Source organism: Malus sylvestris, chromosome 14 (assembly GCF_916048215.2).
Source record: "Malus sylvestris chromosome 14, drMalSylv7.2, whole genome shotgun sequence".
NCBI lineage: Eukaryota > Viridiplantae > Streptophyta > Magnoliopsida > Rosales > Rosaceae > Malus > Malus sylvestris.
This window is the reverse complement of record NC_062273.1, coordinates 15,707,603-15,734,489: the sequence shown is the minus strand read 5'-3', so window position 1 is coordinate 15,734,489 and position 26,887 is coordinate 15,707,603. Positions and strand designations below refer to the sequence as shown.

Below are 26,887 nucleotides of genomic sequence, written 5' to 3'. Positions count from 1 at the left end.
GGCTGGGTATAAATGTGTACGCTCAAGTGCTACGATCACGTGAAAGTTGTGCTATAAATCGCGGGTCACCTATGAGTCGAAATCACCTATTGTCGTATATACGACAGGCTGACACCAGACTTGGATCCAAAGTGAGCATGCGGTGTAGGAAGTGAACAATCACATGAAGCCTGGCCCTAGCCCCTGGCGGGAGCACTAATACCGGGGTGCAACCTTTATGAGCTCTAAATAAATGTGTGCATACCAAAATGATTCAACCATTTCAATCTACCACATAACCTTACTTGGACGGCGCGTCCCGTGTTCACCTTAACATTTCCAAGCATTCACAACAATTATATGCAGGTAATATGCATATGGATATGCCATGATGCAATCTAAAACTAAACCATATCATAGTATTTAAAAAAATATATGTAAGACATGGCGTAAAATGCATAAATCAATTTAAAAGTATTTGTGGAAACTATCAATCATATATATACTATAAAAAGGAAATGACTCACTCACCTAGAGTATGTGTTACAACTCCCTAGCATGAATATCAAGGCGGTACGAACGATTGTCGCCTAGAACAATTATCAAATCATGTCTCAGAATTCTTATCGATAGAACACGTAACTTACATAAAATAGATCCCCAAGGACGTTCTAAAATGATTTGAAAACCCTTATCCAAAAGTCAACCGTCGATCAAAGGTCGACGGTAGGGTCCACAACCCTACGTATCTTGATCCGGAAGATCCGCATCTCAGATTTCCGATCCGTAACTTCTTAAGAGTTTCAATAAGCTTCTAGAACAACATCCTAAAGTTTTGAAACAATCCAACGGTTGGATCTCCGGCAATTGCTAAAATTAAGTGGTCGCCGATGTTTTATTTTACGAACTTACAAATCTAATTCGAAAAGATCCGTACGTTGGATTCCCGATCCATAAATTACTATGATCCTCAAATATTACGTATTATAATGTACTAAGGTTTGGTGACGATTCAACAGTCGGATTGTCAATTCCCAAAATGTCCAAGTAGCAGACCTTAGCGAATTTATACCCAAAATAGCCTAGGCAGGTCAGGTGGGGTCTTGGCCCACGCACCACCGTGCACGGCGGTCGACCGCCTCGACTCGTTAGAAAAATTTAACTATTTCTAAAAATTACCAAATTTCACAGAAGTGTAAATTTCAATGAGTAGAGCAAGTTTTATACTTGTGGCCAAGTCCAATTTGGCCGGGAAATGACTTCCTTGGGGTTCCAACATCCCTACAACTGGTTGGGTCTTTTTCCTCGGTCCAAGGGGAGCTGATTAAGGGTGGTGGTGGATGGTGGGACTTGCCGAAACGGTGGAATCGCCGTCAAAACCTCATGGGTCACCAACATGGTTTTACACGATTTAGGTGGAGATGGAAGATGGAGTGTTGTGGAATAGGTTGCAAGTGAGGGATAAGTGAAAATCACCTGAAAAATTGGTGGAAATGACCAAAATTAGAACCGAGTCGAAGTCCATTTTGTCTGCATGGGTAAGTGTCGACAGGAAGGGATAGGGAAAATTCTTTTTTTTTTCCTGATTGGTTGATGCCTTTTTCTTTCCTTGACACTGATTAGTTAGTCTTGCCACAAGGTGGGAGTTTTAACACTTTATAATCTAAAATATAAATAACCAATTTCAAACATCCGTAACTATACCGTTATAATCCGGACTCGCAAACGGCTTTCGCCTATGCGTTTGTACCAACGAGTACTACACAAATACGCCAAAAGAATAAGTCATACGTTTCTCTAGACGATGGTCAATGGAAGTCAAAGTCATTGCCTCTAGGGCATTTTCGTCAATCCCATCGATTAAAATAAATAAAAACGTAAATTTAGGGACAGGTGGTGTTGGAACATATTCCCGGCACAACCAACATATATGCAGATGTCGTAGCCACATTTGGCTCCAAGCTTACCTTCGTCAAAGAACAACTTAACATTGCTGTTATCAGAATGGAGGCCCTAGCCATTGATGTAGCCTTTCTAGAGAAAACGTCGGAGGATGGCAATTGAAGGGAAACTGTCAAATTGGAACTTTCCAAGCCAAGTGGAGAGCTCAGCATCAAGTAACTTAAGGATTACATTAATGTTGTTGGGACACTCTACAAGCGCCTGTCTAGTGGAGTGCTAACCCGATGCCTTGGACCAAAAGAAGCACAAAGGCAATTGCACAAAATCCATGAAGCCACATGAGGAGTCGACCAAGTAGTAAGTCTTTATCGTTAACCACAAAGAAAAGGGTATTACTAGTAAGAGATAAAGCAATAAGCCACATGCATCCAAGTTGAATGTCTAAAGTGCAGCAAAACGCTTTCCCCATTAGAGGCATTTGCAATTTCCATCATTAATGATTGAAGGTCTTTAGACCTGACCTTCTTTATCGATGGGACACTGCCAAGCAATGTCAAAGATGCATGTAAACTGAAAGGGACAACCAATAGGTACTTTGTGGATAGGGTAACTCTATACCGAAAAAGATTCAATGGGGAACCTTTGAGATGCCTTGGGCCATCCGAGTCATCACAAGTCATGCAAGAACTACATGTTGGAGAATGCGGCGAGCACCAAGGAAGGAAAAAGTTACACAAGTAGCTACTGAGCCTAGGATACTGTTAGCCAACCATGAGGGAAGACATGCACAACATGGTCAAGTGAAGCCATACATGCCAAGTCTATTGAAACTTAATCCACAAGCCTCCAACGCAACTGCAAGACATACATACCCTATGACCATTCCATACTTAGGGGCTCAATTTGATAGGAACCATCAACCCAGCTTCTGAAGGTCAAATATGGATCTTAGTAGCCACTGAGTACTTCACAAAGTGGGTGGAAGCAATCCCTCTTAAGAAAGCAACATGAGCAGTAATATATAATTTCATCAAGGAATGTGCTGTTTGCTGATGTGGGATATCTTACAAGATAGTGAATGACAACGACACACTTTTTGTAAACAAACAAGTAAGTGCCATGCTTGATGCTTACAAGATCAAGGATTGTCGCTCCACGTCTTATGGTACATAATTACGCAGGGGGCTAGAGCATGCATCTCCCTGACGTCCTATGGGCCTATCGTACAACTCCAAAGAACGCTATAGGTTTTTCTCCCTACTCTTTGTTGTATAGGTCCGAAGCTATTTCTCCCGTGGAAATGATGATGCCACCGACAAAGAGTTTCAATAATCAACGATGTGGAATGGGATGCTGCAGCATGCGCAGACTAAAGGTGGAAAGACCTTGAGTTACTAGAGGAAAAAAAAAGGGCAGAAGCAGCTAGGAAAACAGCCCTATACCACTAACAGGTTACCAAATCCTACAACCGCACAATTAAGCCATGCAACTTCAAGGAAGGAGATCTTATCCTCAGAATAGCTGAGCACATAAGAAGGCGGATCTCCGGACCTTTGAAGTTCGCCCCATATTGGGAAAGACCTTTTGTGGTCAAGAAAGCCTATCAAAACGGTTACTACTACTTGACTTTGATCAAAGAAGGTATGCTAACGGAACCTGTCAACTTAAAGTGGCTAAAGCCTTATTAATGCTAAAATGCTTATGTTTCTCTTAGAAGAACAAGCTCATTCGATGCAATGATCATTTTCTTACTCTATGAGGCCTTGTAAAGCCATGGAACGATTGATTTTACCCCAAATTTTAATGAAATGAATGAGCATTTTGTCAAAATCTTTGGTACATTCGTTTCTTTACATTGGCAAGAGTAACTAGAATGATTTCTTCTAAACAAGCTATAGCAGTAATCATGCCAAGGCTATAAAGAAAACGCACACCTAGCAAGCTGCCCTAAGGGGCAAATCATGGTAAAGCTATATTCATGCCACATGTTAAGCCTATCAATTTCATGTAAGCTGCTCAATGGTTCAATGCTCATGCAACATGCCAAGCTAATACGCCATGCAAAACCATTGAGTCAAGCAAATAAAGCTTTTTTTAGAGCTATACTCATGCAATATGCCAAGTCTATCAATGTCATGTAAGATGCTTAAAGGTTCAATGCTCATTCAACATGCTAAGCCAACACACCATGCAAAACCATTAAGTCAAGCAAATAAAGCTTTTTTAAAAGCTATACTCACGCAACATGCCAAAGCCTATCAATGCAAAATCAATGTGAAGCTTAACATTGCAAAAATCAAGCCAAGCAAGGAAAAGATTTTAAAAATCAAGCCAAGCAAGGAAAAGATTTTAAAATCAGTAAGCCAATCAATGCTAAGCAAGTGAAGCTTTCCTGACATGTTCTGCTTCCTTACAGAAGCTACGACATCTTTTCCATCTTTCTTTAGGGAAACTCACTGACAAAGTGCCAAGCAGCAGGATCAATTATATCCCCTAGGAAAGCAAGCAAAAGCTCAAGCTTGTGTTTCAAAGCCTAAACAGAATTTCATCTAGCAAATTCTCATGCACTCGAAGTAGAATAAAGCCAATGTCATTGCAAGATTAAGTACATCACAAGCATCATTTTAAATTCAATGTCAGCAACCAAAGCCAAAGGTAAATAAGCAAAACGCAAAGCAAAGCCACCCTATGGGTTCAAAAAGTAATAAGCTAGCTGTCTAAAAGGAAATTACAATGGAAATTAAAGGTGCAGTAAGAAAAGCAATCTTCTTCATAACACGTTACTGCAACACCTCAAGGTTCATGCTCTGCCGAAGCCAAGGGTTAAGAAAACGCAAACAGTCATTACAAAGTGTGCAGTTGTGAGAATGTGATAAGTTAAGCTCAGAACACCACCTTTCGAAGGAACATCTAGAGGTGCCAACATGCAACTAATTCGCTGCAAGTTGAAGGCAAGCTGTTATTTCCTTAGAGCTCTCGCAGACAAACTTCTTCAACTTGAGTTTCTCAACCTTTAGTTCCTTATGCTGCAGCTCAAGAACACGCATCAATTTGTTAACTTCGATGAATTGATCCAAGACACCCTTCTCTTTTTCAAGGCGGAGCCCAAACATGGTATCGCACAACTCTCCTAGCTTCTTGACTAGAGAACCCACTGGTACACCCAAAGCTGCCACATCGTTAATTATATCCCGCCAACATAGCAGCCTGTGCTTTGTTATTTCCAATGGGGAAGTATGCTCCATGCCACAAATCAAGGTCCCAAGCTCTTAAAAAATCACTATACGCGTGAAAGAAGATAGACCTATCAAGCTCACATTTGCATCGCCGACGCGATCGAATAACCTGCCTAGCGCCTCAGCTAGCCTGGAGCGGACCTTTACTTCCTTAAAGTTAACCTGGGAAAAGAAAGCTTCACCTAAATAGATCAATTCCTCAACCGAATTTAATACCCTGGTTTCATTGACGATATTATGCTTGAGCTTTCAAAGAGCCTCATGCCATGATGCTCACTTTTCAATCGATGCCTGCTCATCAAAGGAAAAAATGTCCTTAGGAAAAGCTGTAGGCTCGGGAAGAAAGTCACTGAGGGCTTGAATAGCTCATGTAGCCTCTGCAGCACCATCATTCACCTACAAGGAAAACATGAAAGTATACACAAGTAAGGGGATAAATCGACAAGCGGAGACACACAACAACACAGCCTACAGAAGCTCAGAAGCTATCCAATACATAATTCCAACAGACCAACATGCTTATACATGCACATGCAAAAACACGAAGAAAACATGCTAGGCAAAGTTTAGCTACTTCCTACATGCACATGCAAGCTTAAGCAAAATTCAAAGACTTAAGGAGAAGGTTGACAGTAGCAAATTCACACAAGGGAAAGCATCAACGACGGACAGGGATACATGCCTCTGTATCTTCTGCTTCTACCTGAACATCATCATTCAAAAATCTGTTGACTTCGTTAAGATCAACATCTTTTGCTGCTTTGTTGTCATCCTTGCCTCTTAGTTCTCTGATACTGTCTTCACCTTCCGTGTCCTTCCCTAAGGAAGCTTGAGGATGTCCTCCACTCCCAGGGTCAGACTCGGTACTTGTATTGCTGCTTTCCACAATATCCAAGCCTTCGTCAGCTACCTCATCGCCGTTAGTTTTTTCAGCGCTTTATTCTTCCTCACTTGCGGCAGTAATATCGAGGAACTCATAAAGCTTGGGAGTGCTGGAAAAAAAAGGATGTTGAAGCATTACTGGTTCTACTAGCAAGGGCAACAAGAGTTGCTTCGTTGGTTGTAACAAAAACCATGGCTAGCATACAACTGCAAATCAACAAAAGTAAAGAAAGGAAGGAATAAGATCTATTACCAATCCTTGGCTTCGCTGAGGAACCTTGAATATTCGATTTCCTTGGGGTGGGGAAAGCATCAAGCTTCCTGTTGGGAAAACCATCCTTCACCACTCGAGGCCTAAAGTGCTTCACTGCATCATTTAAGGCATAACATATAAAGCATTAAGGAAAAACATGCAAAGGGAAAATTAGCAAAAGAAGTTAAGCCAAGAAATATACCCAAAGCCGCTTTCTTCCCTTGACCTGCAAGCTTTCCTTCACCAACACCAAATGCCTTACTCTTCTTGGTACTTCTGGAAGAATCACCAAAAACATTGCTTTTCTCTGTTGCAATAAAGCATCGGCGCTTCGATCCAGAAGCAGTAGCTGTAGGATCTAACACTAGTCTGAGGTGGCTGACAATGTTGGGAAACAACCGTGGCTGCTTATCACCATGGAATTTGAGGATGACAATGAAACACTTTAACCAATAAGCAACGTAGCCTTTGGAGATACGGCTTACCTGGGTCTGGTTTGTGACATAATAGAAAAGGTGAAGACATTCCAGAGGTATATACATATAACTCCAAAATAAATGATTGAAACGAGCCTTAGCTTCGGCTGGGGAAGATCGTGGCACACCTTGGTCAAAGCCTAGCTGACATCGCATTTTGAAAGGGGAGTAAACAACATTCATTTCCTCGCTATCCTCTCATAGGAAGGGGATTGAAGGAGCCAGCAAAGCCAATGACTTTTTCAGTGAGCGAAGAAAAATCTAGATTCTCGGAAAAAGGAATCGACATCACACTTGGATCATCACCACAAACACCATCAGTAAAAAACATCACAGAGGCAAAACTTTCAGGGACTAACGCGTACGGATGGAAAACAAAGTTATTCACGTCATCTAAAAGCTCCAAGAAGTCCTGCTTCTTTGCTGGAATCTTCCCGAACCCCTTGCAAGCCAGCGGGAGATTTATGGGCAAGTAAGAGGAAAAACCAATAACATAACAGCTCTTCGTTGCACCGGAAGGGTAGAGGGTTATCTTCAAACCCTTAATACGCTCCCATATGAAGATTTGCATAAAGCTAACACAGAGGAAACTCTTCAATGAGGCACTACCCACAACCTGCTCATCAGAATTATGAAGCTAATCTAATTCATGGTGGAAAAGCCCAAGGAACAACGAAGCCAGTGGAACCACATAGGCACACGCAATCATCATGGCCCAAAGAATTACTTAGCGGCTGAAAGTATCTTTACTATCGCAGAAGATAAAGCAGCCTAGTTACAACACAACATGGCCTCGAACCGGCAGTTTGGTTCTTGTTTTTTCTACCAAAAATGTTTGATTCACTCATTAAAGCAGAGAGCATTGCTTGGATAAGTAGAGGCACCCTTCTTTAAAACATCAAAAGTATCAGTATATGCAGGAGGAATAACATAATTGAATGGATCTATATTACCCGCAATCGAAAGATGCATAATATTGGCAACATCTTCCAGAGTGGGGGTAAACTCTCCCCAGGCACAAATCAAAGTATGTTTCTCTGTACTTCACATCCTAGCCACGTGGTGAAGAAGTTTGGGCTCGAGGCAAACAACCTACTTCTTGGTCATGAAGACAACGTCCAAAACATTGGCCATTGTCAAGGTCGCACACTAGTTCGCAAAGCCAAGCTCAGAGTCCACTCAATCTGCCAAGCAAGTGGCCTCACTGCAGGAGAACTCAAAGTGAAACGGCATGGCGAGAAACAACCCATTCTTAATGCAGCATTGGAAAATACGCTTGGGATCGATAAGAGGGATTGAGTTTAAGGAGGGCTCATCTTTCTTCAAAGCTTTGTTCTGAGCACCAAGAGGAGGTGGCGGTCTGCCTCATTGAAGAAGGTCCTCAGTAGTGAAAGACCTGTCCACTGCAGTTAAGCACTTTGGTGATTCCACAGCCATAGCACACTTATGGAAAGCAAACGTCAAACCATAGATACTACAGGCCAGTGTAACATGCATAAAGAAATATACAAGGAGGCAAAGCAAGGCATAACAAGGAATTTACCCTGGGAAAGCAAGCAAGCGAGCCTTGGGAAAGCAAAATGGTACATTTATAAAAGTCAAACCCTTTCATGAAAGTGTCTAAGACTTTAACATGAGATTATTTTCCTTACATGCTATCACGCAAAATACATGCATCTTTCCCTACACATGCTATGTTATCAAAGCCTTGTAATATCAAGTCAAGGAAAGTATGTTATGCACATATCCAAGCAAAAACAGGCTATATGCAGTCAAGCTAATCATGCCAAGCATATTGATGCAATCAATAGTTTATCTTGCTCAAGCACACATCAACATGCAAACAAGCTGGGCTAAATGACAATTGCACATTATACATGAAAAACAGGAAAGAAATCACAGAAAGCAAACGCACAAGATTTTGAAGCAGCAGACTGCCTAAGGAGTGAAGTTCAATTTCCTGAAGAAAAAGCCGCACCCCTTGTGAGCCGATGCTGAAACCCCTAAATCTTTGGGATGTGTAATCGAAAATGAGAGATGCGTGCCTAATTTCATCATTAGGGCAAATAAACAAGCCAAAAAGAAGAAGACAATTCAAAAGAGGGTGAAGGGAAGAACTTCCTTACTTGAGGAAGACTTGTCACAGAGCATGGAAAAGCATGAATATGATGGCACAACCCAGCGTAAAAAGCAGAGAGAAATTCGAAAAAAAAAACAATTAAGAAAAATTTAAAGAAGGAATGAGAATTAAAGAAGAAGAAGGAAAAACAAGGACAAATTAAATATTTGTCCTAGGGAGAAGAGCAGTTTGTAACGATTACCAAGTAGAGGTGGAGGAATACCCATAGTTTCTCCATATGATTGGACGTGCACAGGAGGCAAGGGAGCACAATGGCAGTTAGTTATTAGCTACCATGCGGGAAGATGATGAGTCCAATAAGGAAGCCCATGTTTAAAAAGGAATCCCTTGGGCCTGGTTTGATTATTTAGCCAACTCAAGATGTCTCATAGCCTAAATAATCAAGGGGGCTAATGTTGGGGCCCAAATCACACACCAATCCAACCAAGTCTCAAGACCCAATTGTCATGTAAAGCTTACATTCAAGCCCAAACACATGCCAAGGCGCGAGATTGACGAGGAATATACTTACCAACATGCCATGCCATAGTGATTAAGCCAGATATTCACGCCATGCTCATGCTTATTCATCACGCCATGCTTCCTTAGTCATTATCCATACTAAGCCCAAGTCACATATTCAGGTTTTGTCAAGTGGATTGTGGTGTGGATGGTTACAGAAGGTTATCAGGCCTATATCGAATCGAGGTCATTGAAGACTTTTAGGTTATCAGGCATCATTGAAGCAAGTCAGGCATTTAATGCTGACTTTCCCTTCTTAGCCTACACAGACAACCAAAACGTGAAAGCCATAAGGTGCACTACCAAAAGTAGCGTCTGTGAAAGGCTTCCCTAGTAAAGCCGCGTCTCAAGAAAAAGAAAACTGCAGGTCTCAACAGTGCAATTATCTTACACCAAAATGGGAATAATATGATAGCTAGGGAGAAAGAAGGGGAAGACCAAGCCACAAAGGGAGATTTTCTTGAAGCCTAGAGAAGAACCGTTCACATACAAAAAGAGGGAGAGAAGCCATTAGAAGAGAATATTAAAGTAACATAGAGAGAGATAGGAGAAATGCAAGAAGAGAGAACCACCTAGTAAATAAGCCTAGAGAGTTCCAGTTAGCCTAGAAGCATACTCCAGGCCTTAAGCATCATCATCCATACAACCTTAGTAATTCCCACAACCTTCCATCAAACATCCCAACCACTAGAAGCCTTGATGTCACCCTAGGAAAGCCCAAATCATGCAGCTAAGAATGCCATGCAACCATGCAAACCCTTTCTCTCTTATGTCAACTGATAATCTTCTAGCTTCCACACCAATCTTCACTTGAGCAAGTCATTATCTTGATCATTCATGCGATCTTCGAGCCGTTGATGTTACTGAGGTATTTCCTAAGACAAGTTAACTTTTTCGAGATATCCCATGACTTATTACGAATCCGTACCAAGGGAGATAAAAGGACGTTCTCAAAGCCCAAGTCTACCCTGACCTAAAAGTCCCCCAACAACTAAAATACCAATTTGACTCAATCCTTACAAGTCATTTTAAAATTTCTTAATTTTTTTGATGTGAGAAAACATTGCACATCCTTACAAAAAGTTGAATGAATATAAAGTTGATGTATGTCTTCAACATGCCCTAATCCACTAGCTTCACTAATTTGTCCTAATCAAAGTCCAACAACTATAGAAACCTAAAAGTTTGGCCAACAAACAAAGAGGGAAACTATTGTGATTATTAACTAAAAGAATTTTTTTATGGAGAACCCCCACCCTTTTTTTTTGTCAAACATGGAGAACCCTTTAATTGTAACAAACAATGGGGGCAAATGTGCAAAATCTAGCCCTTTATATAGCATAACAGAGATTTGGACTGGTCTCTTCTTGTGATGTTTGAAAACCATCTTTCAAAAGTTTTAATAAAACCAGCCCAAATATGTCAGTACATATTGGCCGTTTCATGACCAAATTACACAAAAAGCAAAGCAAAACCTAACTGCTTTTGCTTCTTCCTGTTAACTAAATTCCAATATTTGGGAATTGAAGGGAAAATTAAGAAAAAAGGATGAACACAGAGATATTAGAGAGAGAGAGAGAGAGAGAGAGAGAGAGAGAGACAGACAGAGAGAAAATAAGATTTGTATTAATTGACTGAATGAAGATTACACACTCTGTTTTTATAAGAGAAATTCTAACTACTTTAACCAAATACTAACAAACTTACTAACTGTATTACTAACTTGTACCCTTAATACTCCCCCTCAATCTCAACTGGGGAAACCTAGTTTGAGATTGGAAGAATATATATGCAATCATTCCTATGAAACCAGACAATAGAACACATAGTTGAACCATCGACATGTACAATGAGAAAATCCCAATCAGTTCCCTGGTGCATACCCAAGTTTGGAAGAATTACATCTCGATAAAGGTATTCTACATTGCTAATAATTCCAACTTTAAGACCTTGTTCATGGACCCATCTTAGAAGGGTTGAGAGTCAAGAAAGATGGAATAAGGAGCAGAGGAACCAAATGACACATATATACGTCGAAACACTTTCTCAAATGCCTTCTCATCTAATGATATCCAACCCTTATAAAGGAGTCTCTGACACAAGTTTTCCACCACATGATGTTGGCCATTTTCGCACCATGCCCGAAACATGGATACTTGGTGGCCATGTCTTTATATGCATATTTGAAGCCTTCATGCACTTTTTTGTAGTCAGGCATTCCAGCCCTACAACTTTGGCTACCATGCAATAGTAGTCCCTAAGCTCCCCCTTGTAAGCTAGCAATGTACCAATAACATCCACTGTAATGCACCACAACTTTGACAACAATGACATTGTAAAACTATTTTGTAGTTCTAACCAAAAGACTATTACAAATAACAATCAAATTTATATAATGAAAAGAAACTAGGATGCTAAAGACAAATTAAGCCACACAACGGCTTCTACTGCATCAGAATGAAGTGAGATCGACTTGAAATCTCAGGCAAGCAAGGGCGACTTTTATGACAGATACAAACTACAGAGCAACAGTGAAGACGAAACCACAACAGACACATCTCAATCTGCCCTAAAGTATTCTTCAAGCTCAGTAGGACGCACATCCGCGGATGAAGCAGATAGCAACAAGATGCCCTTCCACTTTAAATATATTCACTACCTCACCACAACATACAGACCAAGATCTTAGAAAAGAACTATGATGCACACATGTAAAAATTCCAATATTCCACTGTCTTTGACAAGAGCTTCACAAAGAACAACCTTTTATAAAGTTGTAACACATCCTCATGCCGGTTCTAACAATTTCTTGCGGGATTACCCTTCGTGGGATTTACCGTCAACAACTTCATTTAACATTGACATCAGCCTTTAAAACAGAAAATTAACAAACTATAGTGTGGCATAGGCCTTACCTATAGTACCACGGGATCGCCCTTTATGGATTTTACCAAAAAACTACTCTTAACAATGGCATCGGCCTTCACAATTTCAACAAAAAAAAATCAACATATATGTAGGATTACCCTTCGTGGGATTTACCTATTCACATCACGAAATTACCCTTTGTGGTATTTACCGTTAACAACTTCTTCTACCATTTGTGGGATTTACCTATTCACATCACGGAATTACCCTTCGTGGGATTTACCGTTATCAACTTCTTCAAACTTCATCGTATAACTGGACTTATTGTAGATACATGCTAACAACTGAGTTGGTTAGACTTGACATTATCGGTTATGATACGAAAACATACTGCACAAACTCCTCAATAAGTACTTGAACAATCTTCTCAGACATTACACTTCTCATTTTGGCACAAAGCATATTCTGAACAACCACAAAATTATACATGCCAAAATGCAAGAATTCACACCCATTTCTCCAAATATATCAAGAGTTGCAGAAAGATCAAACCCAATAAACTTGCAGAATATCAGTGAAGCAGAGAAAGAATTGGACACCACCATACAAATTGCACAATCCAGCAATGACCAATATTCTTGAACCAAATATCCCAAATATCACAAACATGGATCTTGAAACAATGAAGAATCTTGAAAGCAAATATCACAAACAAGCCCTTATCAACTGGAAGAATCTCAACATATCAACTGAATGACTTCATACCCACAATAACAAACTAACTGATTTACAAAATACTGAAAGAATCTTAGTAAGAAATTTAGAAGAAGTGGCTAAAAAACTTAACCTTCACATGAAAATTCTAAGCTGACATTTCGTCAAACATTTAGACTATACAAAAGTCTAAACCTTCTTCCACACTAGAGAGCAAAACACAAATCAAATTCGCAAACAATATCGAAGAGTGTGATTATATCTGTCTCCCATCCTAATGCTATCAACACCCCATTCGCCTTTTCTACAATAGATCCCGTCGCAAAGAAATAATTTTTGTCTCCATGTTGTGACATCGGTAGGAGCATCATCCTCTCTGTCCATGCCACCAACGATAGGCAAGCCACATAAAGCAATCTAATTTTAGGCCTTTCTTACCCAAATGCTGCTGTTATGTTGAGCCCATGTGATGGATTCTGATCAACTTCCAAAACCCAGTTAGGAATGATCAAAGTTTTATCTCTCTGGAACCCGAATCCAATCTCTATGTGGATTAAGTTGTTGATCCCGTTGTCTGGGTTGCAATTTCTCTTGAAAAAGATGAACCCATATCATATCGCCAAGTGATTCTGCTTCTCGAGAGGTGATTTACAGAGGTCAAACTGAGCAAGTAACTTAAGGTCTCTGAACCCAACAAGAAATTACGCCAACCCTTCAAGAAACCGAGCGCCTGGAACACGCTGGTGGCACAAAGGATCTCCACAAGAACGCTCATTCTCAATCGATTCGCATCCACAAAAACTGAGTAATAAATTGATTTTGATTCCTTCTCCGATTCAAGGATTAGAGAGAAGAAGGAAACACTGAAGAACTTGACGGAAAATTCAAAAAAATCTGAAGAGAAAATAAAACTAGAAGATGAAATCTAATAAAAAAACCGGAACCACCAGAATCTATGGCGTGAGCCTGGTGACTCTGATACCATGTTAACTACATTGCAATATTTGGGAATTGAAGGGAAAATTAAGAAGAAATGATGAACAGAAGGATGAACACAGAGATATTAGAGAGAGAGTTTAGAGAGAGAAAATAGGATTTGTATTAACTGATTGAATGAAGATTACCCACTCTATTTTTACAAGAGAAATCATAACTACTCTTACTAAATACTAACAAACTTACTAACTGTATTACTGACTTGTAGCCTTAATACTTCCTACTTCCTAACTTTCCTGGTCAGTTTCCAACTTTTCCATTTTCTTTTGGGGTCTCCAACAAAGTCCTCGCCCGATCTCTACGTCGTCAACGACTCATTCTACCACCACTCCACCACCTCAGAAATGGAAGACCTGCAGTTCTTCTCCGAGCCATTCTCTCCCTTCTCGGACATTGACCTCCTTCAACTCCAAGCAATCTCTAACCAGCAAACCTATCAAAACGCAACTGACCCAAACTCTCCATCTCTCATCTCTTCTTCTCCCCCAAGTTACCAGTTCGAAACATTAAGTCTATACCAGCAAACCCAGTTGTACCAAATGGAACAAAAATGTCCAAATTTGCCAATTGGGTGGCCGAATTTCTCGCTTTTTGATGCTCTGGAGGTCAAAGCTGAAGAATCTCATCAAGCTTTTGAGCCTCATAGCTATGGCAGCACGGAGAATGCGGTAAAGTTTATGCAGATGAGCTACAGCAGTAACTGCTTTGATGGAAATAATAACAAGCCTGGTTTTTACTTCCAACCAAGCTTTGATTCTCTCATGAAGTCCCCAAGTTTTCAGAACCAAGCTTTGAACTTAAGCTCTCCGGAAAGCAGCTTTCTGGACGGTCAAATGAGAAGGATTTCCAGCACTGGTGATTTGCAAATCATATTACTCTCCAGAATTTTAATTAATCTGCTCTGCGTTTGTTTTGATTTAATCCATGTTTAATTAAAATCAAAACCCATGTCTTATTTTTTTTTGTTTTTCCCAATTTTTTTGTAGAATTTTAGAACAAATTGTGCTCCTAGATATTGAGAAATAATCTTTTCATTGACTTTTAATAATCATATAACCTGTATATATACAAGTATATGGAAAACACTTAACAAACTTAGCTATCTATCTAATATCTATCCAATATCTAAGTAGGATCTTTATTACCTACATTTACATTTATACCCTAAATATCCCCCTTCAAACTGAACTGAGGTTGCCGAAGAGCAAGTTTGGACCGGAGAAACATAAATCGTGATTTGGACAGAGCCTTGGTACAAATATCAACTATCTGATCCTGGGAGCAAACAAAATGCAGAGAAATTTCATGAGCCAAAACCTTTTCCCGGATGTAGTGATAGTCCAATTCAACATGCTTAGTGCGAGCATGGAAAATGGGATATATTGTCACACCACAACTTTGGTACACAGGGTAGTGGAAGACCAATATCAGCAATAAGTTGGCAGATCTAAGATAATTCAGCAGCAGTGTTAGCCAACGATCGATATTCAGCTTCTATAGAGGACCGGGCCACGGTGGATTGCTTCTTAGCATTCCAACTAATGATAGAATTCCCTAGCAAAATGCAAAAACCACCAGTTGAACGGCGATCTATAGAGCAGCCTGCCCAATCAGCATCGGAATAAGCAGTGAGAGATGGTGGTGAAGAACTTTTAAAAAACCAGAGACCACACTCAATGGAGCCTTTGAGATAACGCAGAATGCATTTCACAGCTTGAAGATGGGAAATGCGAGGATAGTGCATAAACTGACAAACAAGATTCACTGCAAAAGAGAGATCGGGCCTATTTCATGTGAGATATTGAAGGGCGCCAACAAGAGATCGATATTCAGTAGGATCATCCAAGAGAGGAGAAGAGCGATCAAGGTTTGATGTACTCAGGGGAGTGACATAGGGTTTGGCACCATCCATTTTGTCCTTGTGCAACAGGTCCAAGATGTATGGCTGAGAGATGAAAATACCCTTGGAAGAACGCTTAACTTCAATACCAAGAAAATAATGCAAAAAACCAAGATCTTTGATAGGAAGGAGAGCACTGAGTTAATCAATAACATGCTTGTAGGCTGAAGGAGAAGGGCCTGTGATAAGAATGTCATCAACGTAGTTAAAGGATAAACACCAAGTGAGGATCATTCGTAACAAACAATGAATTATTCGATTTTGAGCCAACGAATCCCAAGGAGAGTAAGGCACCATGTAGTTTATCATACCAAGCTCGAGGAGCTTGTTTGATACCATACAATGATTTATGAAGTCTGCAAACAGAATCAGGTTGTGTAAAATCCTGAAACCTTGGAAGTTGTTGCATAAACACAGTTTCTGTAAGAGTACCATGCAGAAAAGCATTGCTGACATCAAGTTGGTTGAGAAACCAATCATATTGAGCAGCTAAAGTGAGTAAAAGGCGAATGGTGACAGGTTTGGCAACAGGGCTGAAAGTCTCTGTGTAGTCTAGCCTTTCCTGTTGATGAAACCCCTTTGCAACCAATCGGGCCTTATACCGATCTATAGATCCATCAGGCTTGTGTTTGATTCGAAATACCCACTTGCAACCTACTAGAATTTGCGAAGGAGAATAGGGAACCAAGGACCAAATACCATTGTTGAGAAGAGCATTGAACTCTTCTTGCATTGCCTGTCTCCAGTGGGAATATTTTGATGCCTGATGATATGTGGAAGGAACAAAGTCAACACTGAGATGAGATGGAAGAGTATGTTTAGTGGCAAGCAAGGCTTTAGGTTTGAAGATGCCATATTTGGAACGAGTCTGCATAGGATGAATGTTGAGAGAAGAAGAGGACAGTAGTGAAGAAGAGATATGTGGGTGTTGGGATAGAATTGGTGCAGAAGAGGAATTTGGTAAGGAAGATGAATTTTGGGAAGGAGATATATGGAGTTGTTGGGATGTAGATGTAGATGAGGGAGGAGATAGATGTGGGAAAGGAGAGGCATGGGGTGATGATGGCTTGGAAGATTGAAAAAAGTTGAATGTGAGATGAGATGGGATTATATGTACGGGTGAGGAAGATATAGACTGAGAGGATGAGACGGGTAAAGGATTATGAAAAGGGAAATTGTGCTAATCAAATATGACATGCCGAGAAATATAGATTCGGTGAGATAAAGGATCCAGGCATTGATACCCTCTGTGATTTAAACTATACCCCAAGAAAACACAATGTTCGCTCTTTGGTTCTAACTTAGATGTAGTGTAAGGCTTCAACCAAGGAAAGCAACTACAACCAAAGACTTTGAGAGAAGCATATGTTGGAGCTTTCTTGAATAAAGATTACCATGGAGAGACATTATGTGCAGTAGGCATCCGGTTGATGAGATAAATGGCTGTAGAGAAGGCATGATCCCAATATTGATAGGGAACTTTAGATACTGTCAATAGAGTACGGGCAGTTTCAACAAGATGTCGGTGCTTGCGCTCAGCACACCCATTTTGCTTAGGAGTGTGAGGACAGCTGAGTTGGTGTGTAATACCATGGTCAAGTAAGAACTGTGAGAACTTGGAGCTTAAGAATTCACCACCAGAATCTGAGCGAATAGAAATAACTTTGACACCCAACTTATTTCAATAAGAGACTTGAAGTGAACAAATGTAGAAAGAACATCATACTTGAACTTCAGAGGATAAAGCCAAGAATACTTTGTATAGTTATCAACAATTATCACATAGTATCGAAAACCATGTACAGAGGAAATAGGAGCTGGTACCCAGACATCCATGTGAAAAAGCTCTAAAGGCTTGCTTGTAGTACAAGAACTAGAAACAAAAGGAAGCTTAGAGCTTTTTCTTACAGCACAATCGGAACAGAAAGTGTTATTCATAGTACGAGACATAGAAATACACGAAGTAGAGGCCAATTTATTTAAAACTTTGGTAGACGGATGGCCAAGTTTCTTGTGCCAAAGATCCTGAGAAGCCATTGTTGTAGCAGCAAACAAGTGTGGAGAACCAGGAGCAGGAGACAAAGTATGAAAAGGGTAGAATCCATCACGAACTGGTCCACTAAAAAGCATCTTCCCCGAAGAAATATCCTTCACAGTGAAGTGAAAAGGATAAAGATGCATGGAACACCAGTTGTCAAGAAGAAACTGATTCACAGATAATAAATTTTGCTTTAAATCAGGCACATGAAGAACATTTTTCAACTGAAAATAATGGTGATCAGTATTTAAAGAAGAAGAACCAGAGTGATGAATGGGCAAACATTTGCCATCACCAATGCAGACCTGCTGAGGACCACGATAAGGCTCAGGATTTTGTAGATTTGTGTAGTTATTAGTCATGTGAGAACTGGCGCCAGAATTAACAAGCCAAGTGAGAGCAGATGAAGTAGGATTAGTATGAGCAACCATAGCAGAGTGAGATGAAGATCCAGTGTAGCTAAGATTCATGCGCTGTGGACAGTCAAATGCTTCATGATCATATTGATGGCATATTTGGCAAGGAGTGTGTTTGCCAGAGAAAGAACGACCACCATGAGAAGAGCGCTAATTATTCAACCGGTAATAGGTGCGTTGAGAATTGCCTCTGAAATTACCCCTGCCTTGGAAATTTCTAGGGTTTGAAGAACTACCACCATTTTGAGAGTAATTAGAAGAACGACCTTAAGAGAAAGGCTGTGAAGAATAAACCAGAGCAGTGTAAGCCTGATGAGCCATAGATGGTGCGGGAAGAAGACCCGTAGAAGAATTAAACGCCTCGAAAGGAGCAGTGAGAGGCTATTTCTTGCGATTATTCAACTGAATTTCTTTACTCAGAAGAAGGCCATGCAATTCATCAATGGTAGTCGATCTGATGCGAAATTGAACAGCATCAACAAAAGAATCATACTCCGATGGTAGTCCATGAAGTGTGACAGAAATGAGCTCGGAATCGACCACCGGAGCTCCAGCACTCGCAAGAGCATCGGTGATTTCCTCAATTTGTTGGAGAAATTGAGCAGCAGTAGATTCACCTTTTGTAATGGTGCGCAGACGCGATCGAAGATCATGAATGTGAGATTAAGAAGCAGCAGCCAATCAGGACTCCAATTTCGCCCAAAGTTCGCGAGAAGAATTAACTCCAACAGTGTAAGGATATAGGGTTTCAGACAATGTGGAATTTAGCTAGATGAGAATGTTTTGATCATTCTCATACCAAGAAACATACTCAGGATTGATGAGAGACGTACGATTGCCAGAATCATCTAATAGCATTTGAGGCGGGGGAGGCGTTGAGCCATCAACGATGCCAGTGAGATTGTAGCGGCGAAAAATAGGAGCAAACAAAGCACTCCAGGTGAGGTAATTAGTAGTGGTAAGCTTAATTGGTACCATAGATCCAATATTTTGAATTGTGATGGAGGAGGTCATCGGAGGAAAGACCGTGACAGAGGATGGAGGTGGATGACCATGAGTAGTAGAATCTAACGAAGAAGCAGGAGCCGCCATTGATGCACAGAGTTAGGGTTTGGGAGATCAAGACGACGATCGTATGTAGAAGGAAGGAAGAAGAAAGGTCGCAAGGCGGTAGCCTGTTTGGATCAGGTCGTAAGACAGAAGGCGGTTGATACCATATTGAGAAATAATCTTTTCATTGACTTTTAATAATCATACAACCTGTATAGATACAAGTATATAGAAAGCACTTAACAAACTTAGCTATCTATCCAATATCTATCCAATATCTAAGTAGGATCTTTATTACCTACATTTACATTTATACCCTCAATACTAGAGGGAGCTCAGTGATGGAAGAAGCAGCTGCAAACTTCAAAACGAGGAAGTATAGTCCAGAAGAGAGGAAAGAGAGAATCTCACAGTACAGAGCCAAAAGGCCACAGAGAAACTTCAACAAAACTGGGTGTAGTGAATTTGGATTTCATAGAATTTTAAAAGACTTTTTTAAGTGACAGGTTTCAAATGATCGTAGAATCCTTACAACTTTCAAATGGATTTTTAAGTTATGGATTTTGATTAAAGAATTGAAAGGATTCTTATGGACTTTGATTAAAGATTTAAATGGATTTTGAGACACTCTTTTGCCATTTTAAAATTTATTTTTAAATAAAAAAAAAGATTAAACTTGAAAGTGAATGAAGAATTGTGCTCAGTTCTCCCAAGTAACCCCTATCCTCCATGCCCATGGTCCTCCACGGCACAAACCTTCCACCATAATCATTGATTCATGAAAGCGCTTTTGGCTTTTGACTTTTTCTAAAAAGTGATTCCTCTTATTCAAGAAAGAGGGAGAGGAATGGATGCTGCAAAGGTAGGAAAAATGAAGGAATCCATCAGCAAATGCAAGAGGGAAGAATGGATACTGCAAAGGTCAGAAAAATGAAGGAGACCATCAGCAAATGCAACTCAAACCCTTCAATTATCCACCCCCCTCTCTCGCCTTCTTTAGGTCCTATCTCCAAAGGTATGATCAACTTTGTTATCTTTGTATATGATTGTACACAATAGTATATAGATTGTATATTGAGAGGATGGGGTGGGTGGCTGAGACGACAGAAGGAATGAATGATGGGTTTCTCGAAGAAAATAGAGATTGAGAAATAAAGCTCAAGTTGCAATGTGGGGAAAGAGAGAAAGAAAGTGTGTAGTTGAAAAGTAATCATAGGGGGGGAGGTAGGAACTTGTTATGCTTACCATTCATTCTCAAATCCTACAAAATCTCTTATTGAAAGAAATCTTTCAAAATCTAGTAATTTTTTAATACCTATAGATTTGCATGGTCTCTATAAAAATCCTTCAAAATCCTAGTAGACTACATCAAGATTCTAAAGTTTTTTAAAATCCCTTAGTTGACTTACCCTGTATTTGAATTGACTCTTTTAAAATATTGTAAAATTCTAGTTGACTACACCAAGATTCTAAAGTCTTTTAAAATTGTTTAAAATCATCTAAATTAAGATAATTAAACATAATATTATTGCATAAATACATTAACTTTTAGTGTTAAATTAGATTATTACTGTGTTTAAACTTAATGTGGGTTGTTGGTTAGTCTAAGTACATGAAGGGTTTAATTAATTTAAATTTTGACTCTGATAAAAACAGTCAGGCATGCCAGTGTTCGATTAAATGGTAGTGTGAATGAAATGACATTCCTAGTTCATGAATGTGTTCTTGAATTATATATTTGAAGAACAATTCATAATTTCATATTTCAATTTGGGATTCCTGATTTGTCCTGAAATCCCAAAAATATTTTGGGATTCCCGAAAATTTGGTTTGGATTAGTCTTCAAATTTCCGTCCAGAAAAATTTCGGCTTGGGATTTGGAATACTAGTTTCAGTATGGTATCCCATACCGAACCACCACTACATGGTACTATACATGTTGTGAGATTGAGAATTTAGACACATTTGGTTTAAATTTATGGTATTCAGCAAATTTATTTGATAACGCAGGTCTAGCAATATGATATTACCTTGTGTATACTTGTTAAGCTATATTATGACAATGGGCTAAAAGTTTGACCATATAAACTATTAAGGTAAGTAATCATAAACTTACATGATAACATAATAATGATTAATTACCTTAAATTATAATTTGTGTGACTAAGAGTTTGAACAGATTGGTCATGTTACTATTGTGAATCTGTGATTTATGTTTATTGTTCACGGTCTGACAACTACAAGTCTAGTACTCTATATATACGATTTCGTTACTTTTTTGTATGTTAAATTATACAATTTCTGTTATTGCGATAACATAGAGTTAATGAGGTTAATTTTGTGCAGGTTGAAGGGTTCAATGTAGAAGAGGAAGAGATGAATGCAACAGTAGAAGGAGGAGGGATTTTTAGGAGGAGTTTTTCTAGCATATTTGGGTTCGGACCACAACATGACTAAAAAGCCTTTTTGTGTAAAAGCAAAAGAATCAAAGAGTTTCTTTTGCTTTTCCTTCTTTTAGGTTCGAATCATTTCAAACTTCTCTGTATATATGTGGTAATGAATAATATAAAACTCGTTTGGATGTGCTTTTAAAATGATTGAAAGTGTTTTTTGTGAAAATATTTTTGAAAACAATCTTTAGTAAAAATACTAGTAAATCCTGGAAAAGCACTTAAAGTGCTTCCTAGAAGAAGCACATAACTGGTACTTCTTGTAGTAAACACTTAAAGTGCTTTTAGAATCCAAAAATATTTTCTCTAAAAACGCTTTCAGTCATTTAAAAAGCACAACCAAACGAGCCCATAATCTAACTGTTTCTGTCAATGTTATGGTAGTTTCCATTCACATGCATGTATATCGTTCTTGTAATCGCTTATTTTTAGCTATGCCACCAAAAATTCAATGTTGATCCTCATTTTGGACCCTGTAATTCAAAAATCATCACTTTACTCATTGAAAGTCAAAATTCATTTGACTTTGACTTGTGAACTCTCTTTTCTCCCTGAAACTTGTAGGTCGTCTCCTAAAATATATGTGAGACCCAACACCCAATAAGAATATGCCACATTTGTAATAAATTTGATTACAAATCTTCCTTATGCGTTAGTATTCAACAATTAGAGAATATTAAGCTTAAAAGAAATTGAATAGATGAAAAAAATAAATAAATAAAGAATTGTTTAGCATGGTGCACCCAAATCAAACCCACATAAGAGAATAATAGATCTAAGGCAATGTGGGGGCGAGTTTTGAGTTTTATAAAGACGACTTTCAAGTTTCAAAGGGCAAAATGGAATCAAAATCAAGTTCTAAGTGGCAAAGTGAAGCGAACTTTGAGTTCTACGAAGTAAAGTGACGACTTCCGAGTTATAGGGACTAAAGTGAGATTAAAATTAACTTCCAAGGGGCGAGCATAAACCCTGTATATTTGTTCACTACTTTTTTTTTTCTTTACAAACGATATTATCCACACTATGGGAGATGGGAGGGGTGGGCTTAGCCTCACAATGGGCTAGCATTTGTTCACTACTTTTTAAGTGATGATGAGAAACACTATAGTGTTGATTATCATCATATGAGTATGATTTAAATTTTCTATGACAAGGATATCCAAATTTTAACTCATTCAACAATATGTGGACATAGGTCACCACCATCTTCACAGTCCAAAAGGAAGAACTGCAAGTTTTACGAGATCGGCGAATGAGGAAACCACATTAGCAGAAATACACTCCTTGAAAACCTATCTGAATTCTTAGCCCCTTCTTTATGGGAGATTGCCCTCTTGATGTAAATCAATTTGGATCCATTTTCAATTCAATTCAATACCCTTTTGATCATGGATTTCCATGTTATATAATATATGTTTTAATTTTAGATTCAGAGACAACTAATATTAATGTTGACCTTGAAAACCCCAGTTGACTGGTGGGAGCTGTTGAGAGGTTCCATACTGCCATTTTGAATATAAAGGTTGTGTTGAGATTTCAGTGGTAGATGGTTTAGCATGGAGGTGTCGGGGGCTGATTTTTCTCGATCTTCATATTGTTTTAATTCTTCAAGCTATTAATTTTATTATTAGTTCAGTTTCCAACACTGTTCTAAAAATCTCTACCTAGCACCGCCTAGGCGCTAGGTGGCTGGCCACCGCCCCGATTAATACATAGGTGTTTGAAAATTAAGAAATGACACCTAGACCTGTTGCCGCCCACCTAAATCACCTAGGCACCCGCCTAACTTGCCCAGACTCGCCTAGGTACCCGCCTAGGTCGCAACTCACTTTGATAGAAAATAGATAATTTTAATTTTGCATTTTATTTTTTTCAATAAATTATAAGAGACTTGTTGAATACTTAAATGAACACATATTAGATGTTTGTTCCCCATATTTTCATTATGTTTCAACACTTCTTAATATATATGTCATTCTATTTTATAGTTTATGATGAAGTTATATATACATACAGATATATATATATATATATATATATATATATATACACATACACATATATATATACACACATACACACACACACACACACATATATATATATATATATATACACACATATATACATACATACATACATACATATATATATATATATATATATATATATATATATATATATATATATATATATATATATATATATAGGAAGCCTTTAAGGGAAGAGATCCCCATTTTTCAAAAAAATGGGGACATCCTCTTTACCGTTAGATTTAGCTTTTCTGTGGTTGAGATTCTGTGGCCTATGATTTAATCTCAACCACAAAATTTCATTAAAGTCAAATATAACGGTCAAGAGTGTGTCCCCAAAAAAATGAGGATCCCTTCCCTTAAAGGGCCTATATATATACATACATACATACATATATATATATATATTCAAGTATACGCAGCCACTTATTTATACGAAATATAATATATTTAATTAAATCCGCCTAGTCTGCACAGGCGCCCACCTAGGCGCCAGGTCCCAGCCCGCCGCCTAACTAGCACCTAGCGTTTTTTAGAATCTTGGTTTCCAAGTAAGTTAAAAAGTGGGACTCATTGTTGCCACATGTGCATTTAACGAAAAAATTATATGGGGCTTAACGGATGTGATATTTCTAATAGGTTGGGTGTTTGTTTGGAATGTTAAAAAAATTGAGACCAAATTTGGAAGGAAACTAAAAAATTGTGATGTTTTAGGTACTTAATCCTTCAATTATTGATATTATTTTTTGTAAGAGTTTCCTTTTTTTTTTTTTGGAATCTCCTTTTTTTTTTTTTGTTTATTTATTTTTTCCTTCTAACATTCTATTCAACAAGAAAATTTTTATTCAAACTTACGACATACACCGGAAACATTGTTCATTCTTCTATTGAACTCGACCACCATATCTATTTGCTTTTCAAAATCTTGAACTTTATAAGTCATGACCAGCATTCATCCTTTTCTTTTTTAGAATAACCTAAAAAAAAAAAAGACAGTGTAAAAATGATACTTATATAAATAATAATAATAATAATAATAATAAATAAATAAATAAAACTATAAGTTATTAAAATAATTTTTTTAATCAGAAAAGTAGATTTTCTAAAATTCTAATCAGAATGTTAACGTCCTTGACCAAAATATTGAACAGAAATTTGGGGCCAAAACAACCCCATAAATGAGCCACCATATTTAAATATGTATGAAGCCACATAGTATGCAGCTCGATTACCATATTGAGGGACAAACAAAATCTTCACAAATTTAAGTGTAAGATATGTTCACATAACATCCATAAATAAGCCACCTTATTTAAATATGAATGAAGCCACAAAGTATGCTGCTCGATTACCATATTGAGGGACAAACAAAACCTTCACAAATTTGGGTGTAAATATGTTCACACAACATCCACTAAGTGAGAAAGGCAAAGGAAGGAAGACAAGTGGAGAATGTCGCTAGCATTCCTCGTAATCATGTTTTCAAAAGAAATATCAAATGCACATCTTCATTAAACACAATACAATAGCGAAAGAGTATTAAAATAATAGACTATTGTTTGGGTCCAAAATATTGGTGTGGGCCGAGTTAGAAGTTATTCTCGGCCCGGCAGTATGTTTCTAGAATCATCGCGAATTTTAGTTATTATGGGCCGCTTGGTTAAGTTCAGCCGAGTCCTAGTATGAGGTGGATTTATGGGGTAAGTCAAATCCTATTATAACAAGAAGTCTCAATGGGATGAGGATGCTGAGATTTGAGAGGTGAATGTGGCCGGATAAAATGGTTGGTTCAAAGCCCTAATGGACGCAGGATTGGCCGAGACCTAGTTGGATTAGGTTAAGGAATCCTAATCCGAGTATAGTTCTGGTTCAGCCATGATAAGATTGGTTGCTATAAATAAGAAGGGGGTGCATCATTCTAAACCCTTCCAATTCAACACACAAACTGCCTTGCGCAAACACTCGCTCTATGCGAAACCTCTCAAACACCTTAAGATTATTATTTTCTTTTCCGTCAACACATCTTCAGTTTAGATAAACAACATTGTTGTCGTAGAATCAATCGATCACGAAGCACCTTCAGTTTGGATAAATAGCACTGCGACGAGGCCGACTGGTTACCTATCCAAGTCTCAATCAAGAAGGATTTTCAAATCCTTATTGCCAGAGGTCATCTCATCAGCCTTCTCGGCGAAGTGAGGTGTTACCAGGTTACTACATTCGGCACCCTAAGATTTGAATTTGATATTGAACTTTGCAGAACTAACAGCTTTGTCTTTAGGATCTAGAACCCAAAGGTTGAGGCATGTTCCTTCCTCGGCCACAGTCACAAGATTCAGAAGTCAACAGTGCACCCAACGCAATATCAACAAATTTTACTCACGGGCCGAGCTCAGCCATTGAGTTGGCACGCCTCGCACACAACCGAAAGACGTAGTTAGCTTATTATTACTCGACCTGCGCACCACATATGCTTGGTAGTTTTTAGGGTCAACATTTTGGCACACCCAGTGGGACACAGTGCTAAAACTACAAAGTTCATGACCATTGAGACACGATCGGTTAAAAAGAGAACAGTCATGGGAAAGTTCACGACCAACCTTCCAGTCCAAAATTCAGGACAAGAAGACTCGTCACAGGCACAAAATCCTCTTATTGCCGTAACGCCTAAGGCCACAAGTGTGACACACCAAGAAAATGAAGTTGGCCTCGGCGGCCTACCCCTTAATTCAGAAACCCTTAACAGAACCAAGGGCGTTTTAATAGAAGATTGCGATGAGGATGGTGGTGAAGGTTCTGATCCACTGACTAGATCTTTTCTTTGGAGAAGACTCGAAGAGCAATCTCAGATTTTCAGTCAGGAAGTAAGAAGCATACTTGAAGTAATACGCAGTAATGGTGAGGCACACAACAAAATGCTCGAACTGTTAGTTAGTAAAGTTTACAATAGCGGACCCACCGATAGTTCCTGGCAACATCCACCTAAGGGTAATCTGGTATCAACGCAACAAGCCGAGACAGGATTTGCTCGGCTTAAAATGATCGATTTGGAA

At 38.8% G+C, this 26,887-nt stretch overlaps 1 protein-coding gene and 1 pseudogene across 1 annotated transcript; one reads left to right on the top strand and one right to left on the bottom strand.

The window, feature by feature from the left end:
- Positions 1-6,918: 6,918 nt before the first annotated feature.
- Positions 6,919-11,703, bottom strand: LOC126599051 (uncharacterized; annotated as a pseudogene).
- A 2,203-nt stretch (positions 11,704-13,906) lies between these two features.
- On the top strand, positions 13,907-21,808 carry LOC126599049 (uncharacterized). The gene is made up of 5 exons (XM_050265417.1): positions 13,907-13,911; positions 14,156-14,833; positions 19,674-19,805; positions 20,185-20,272; positions 21,698-21,808. The coding sequence occupies exons 1-5, from the start codon at positions 13,907-13,909 to the stop codon at positions 21,806-21,808; spliced, it is 1,014 nt and encodes a 337-aa protein (XP_050121374.1).
- Positions 21,809-26,887: the final 5,079 nt, after the last annotated feature.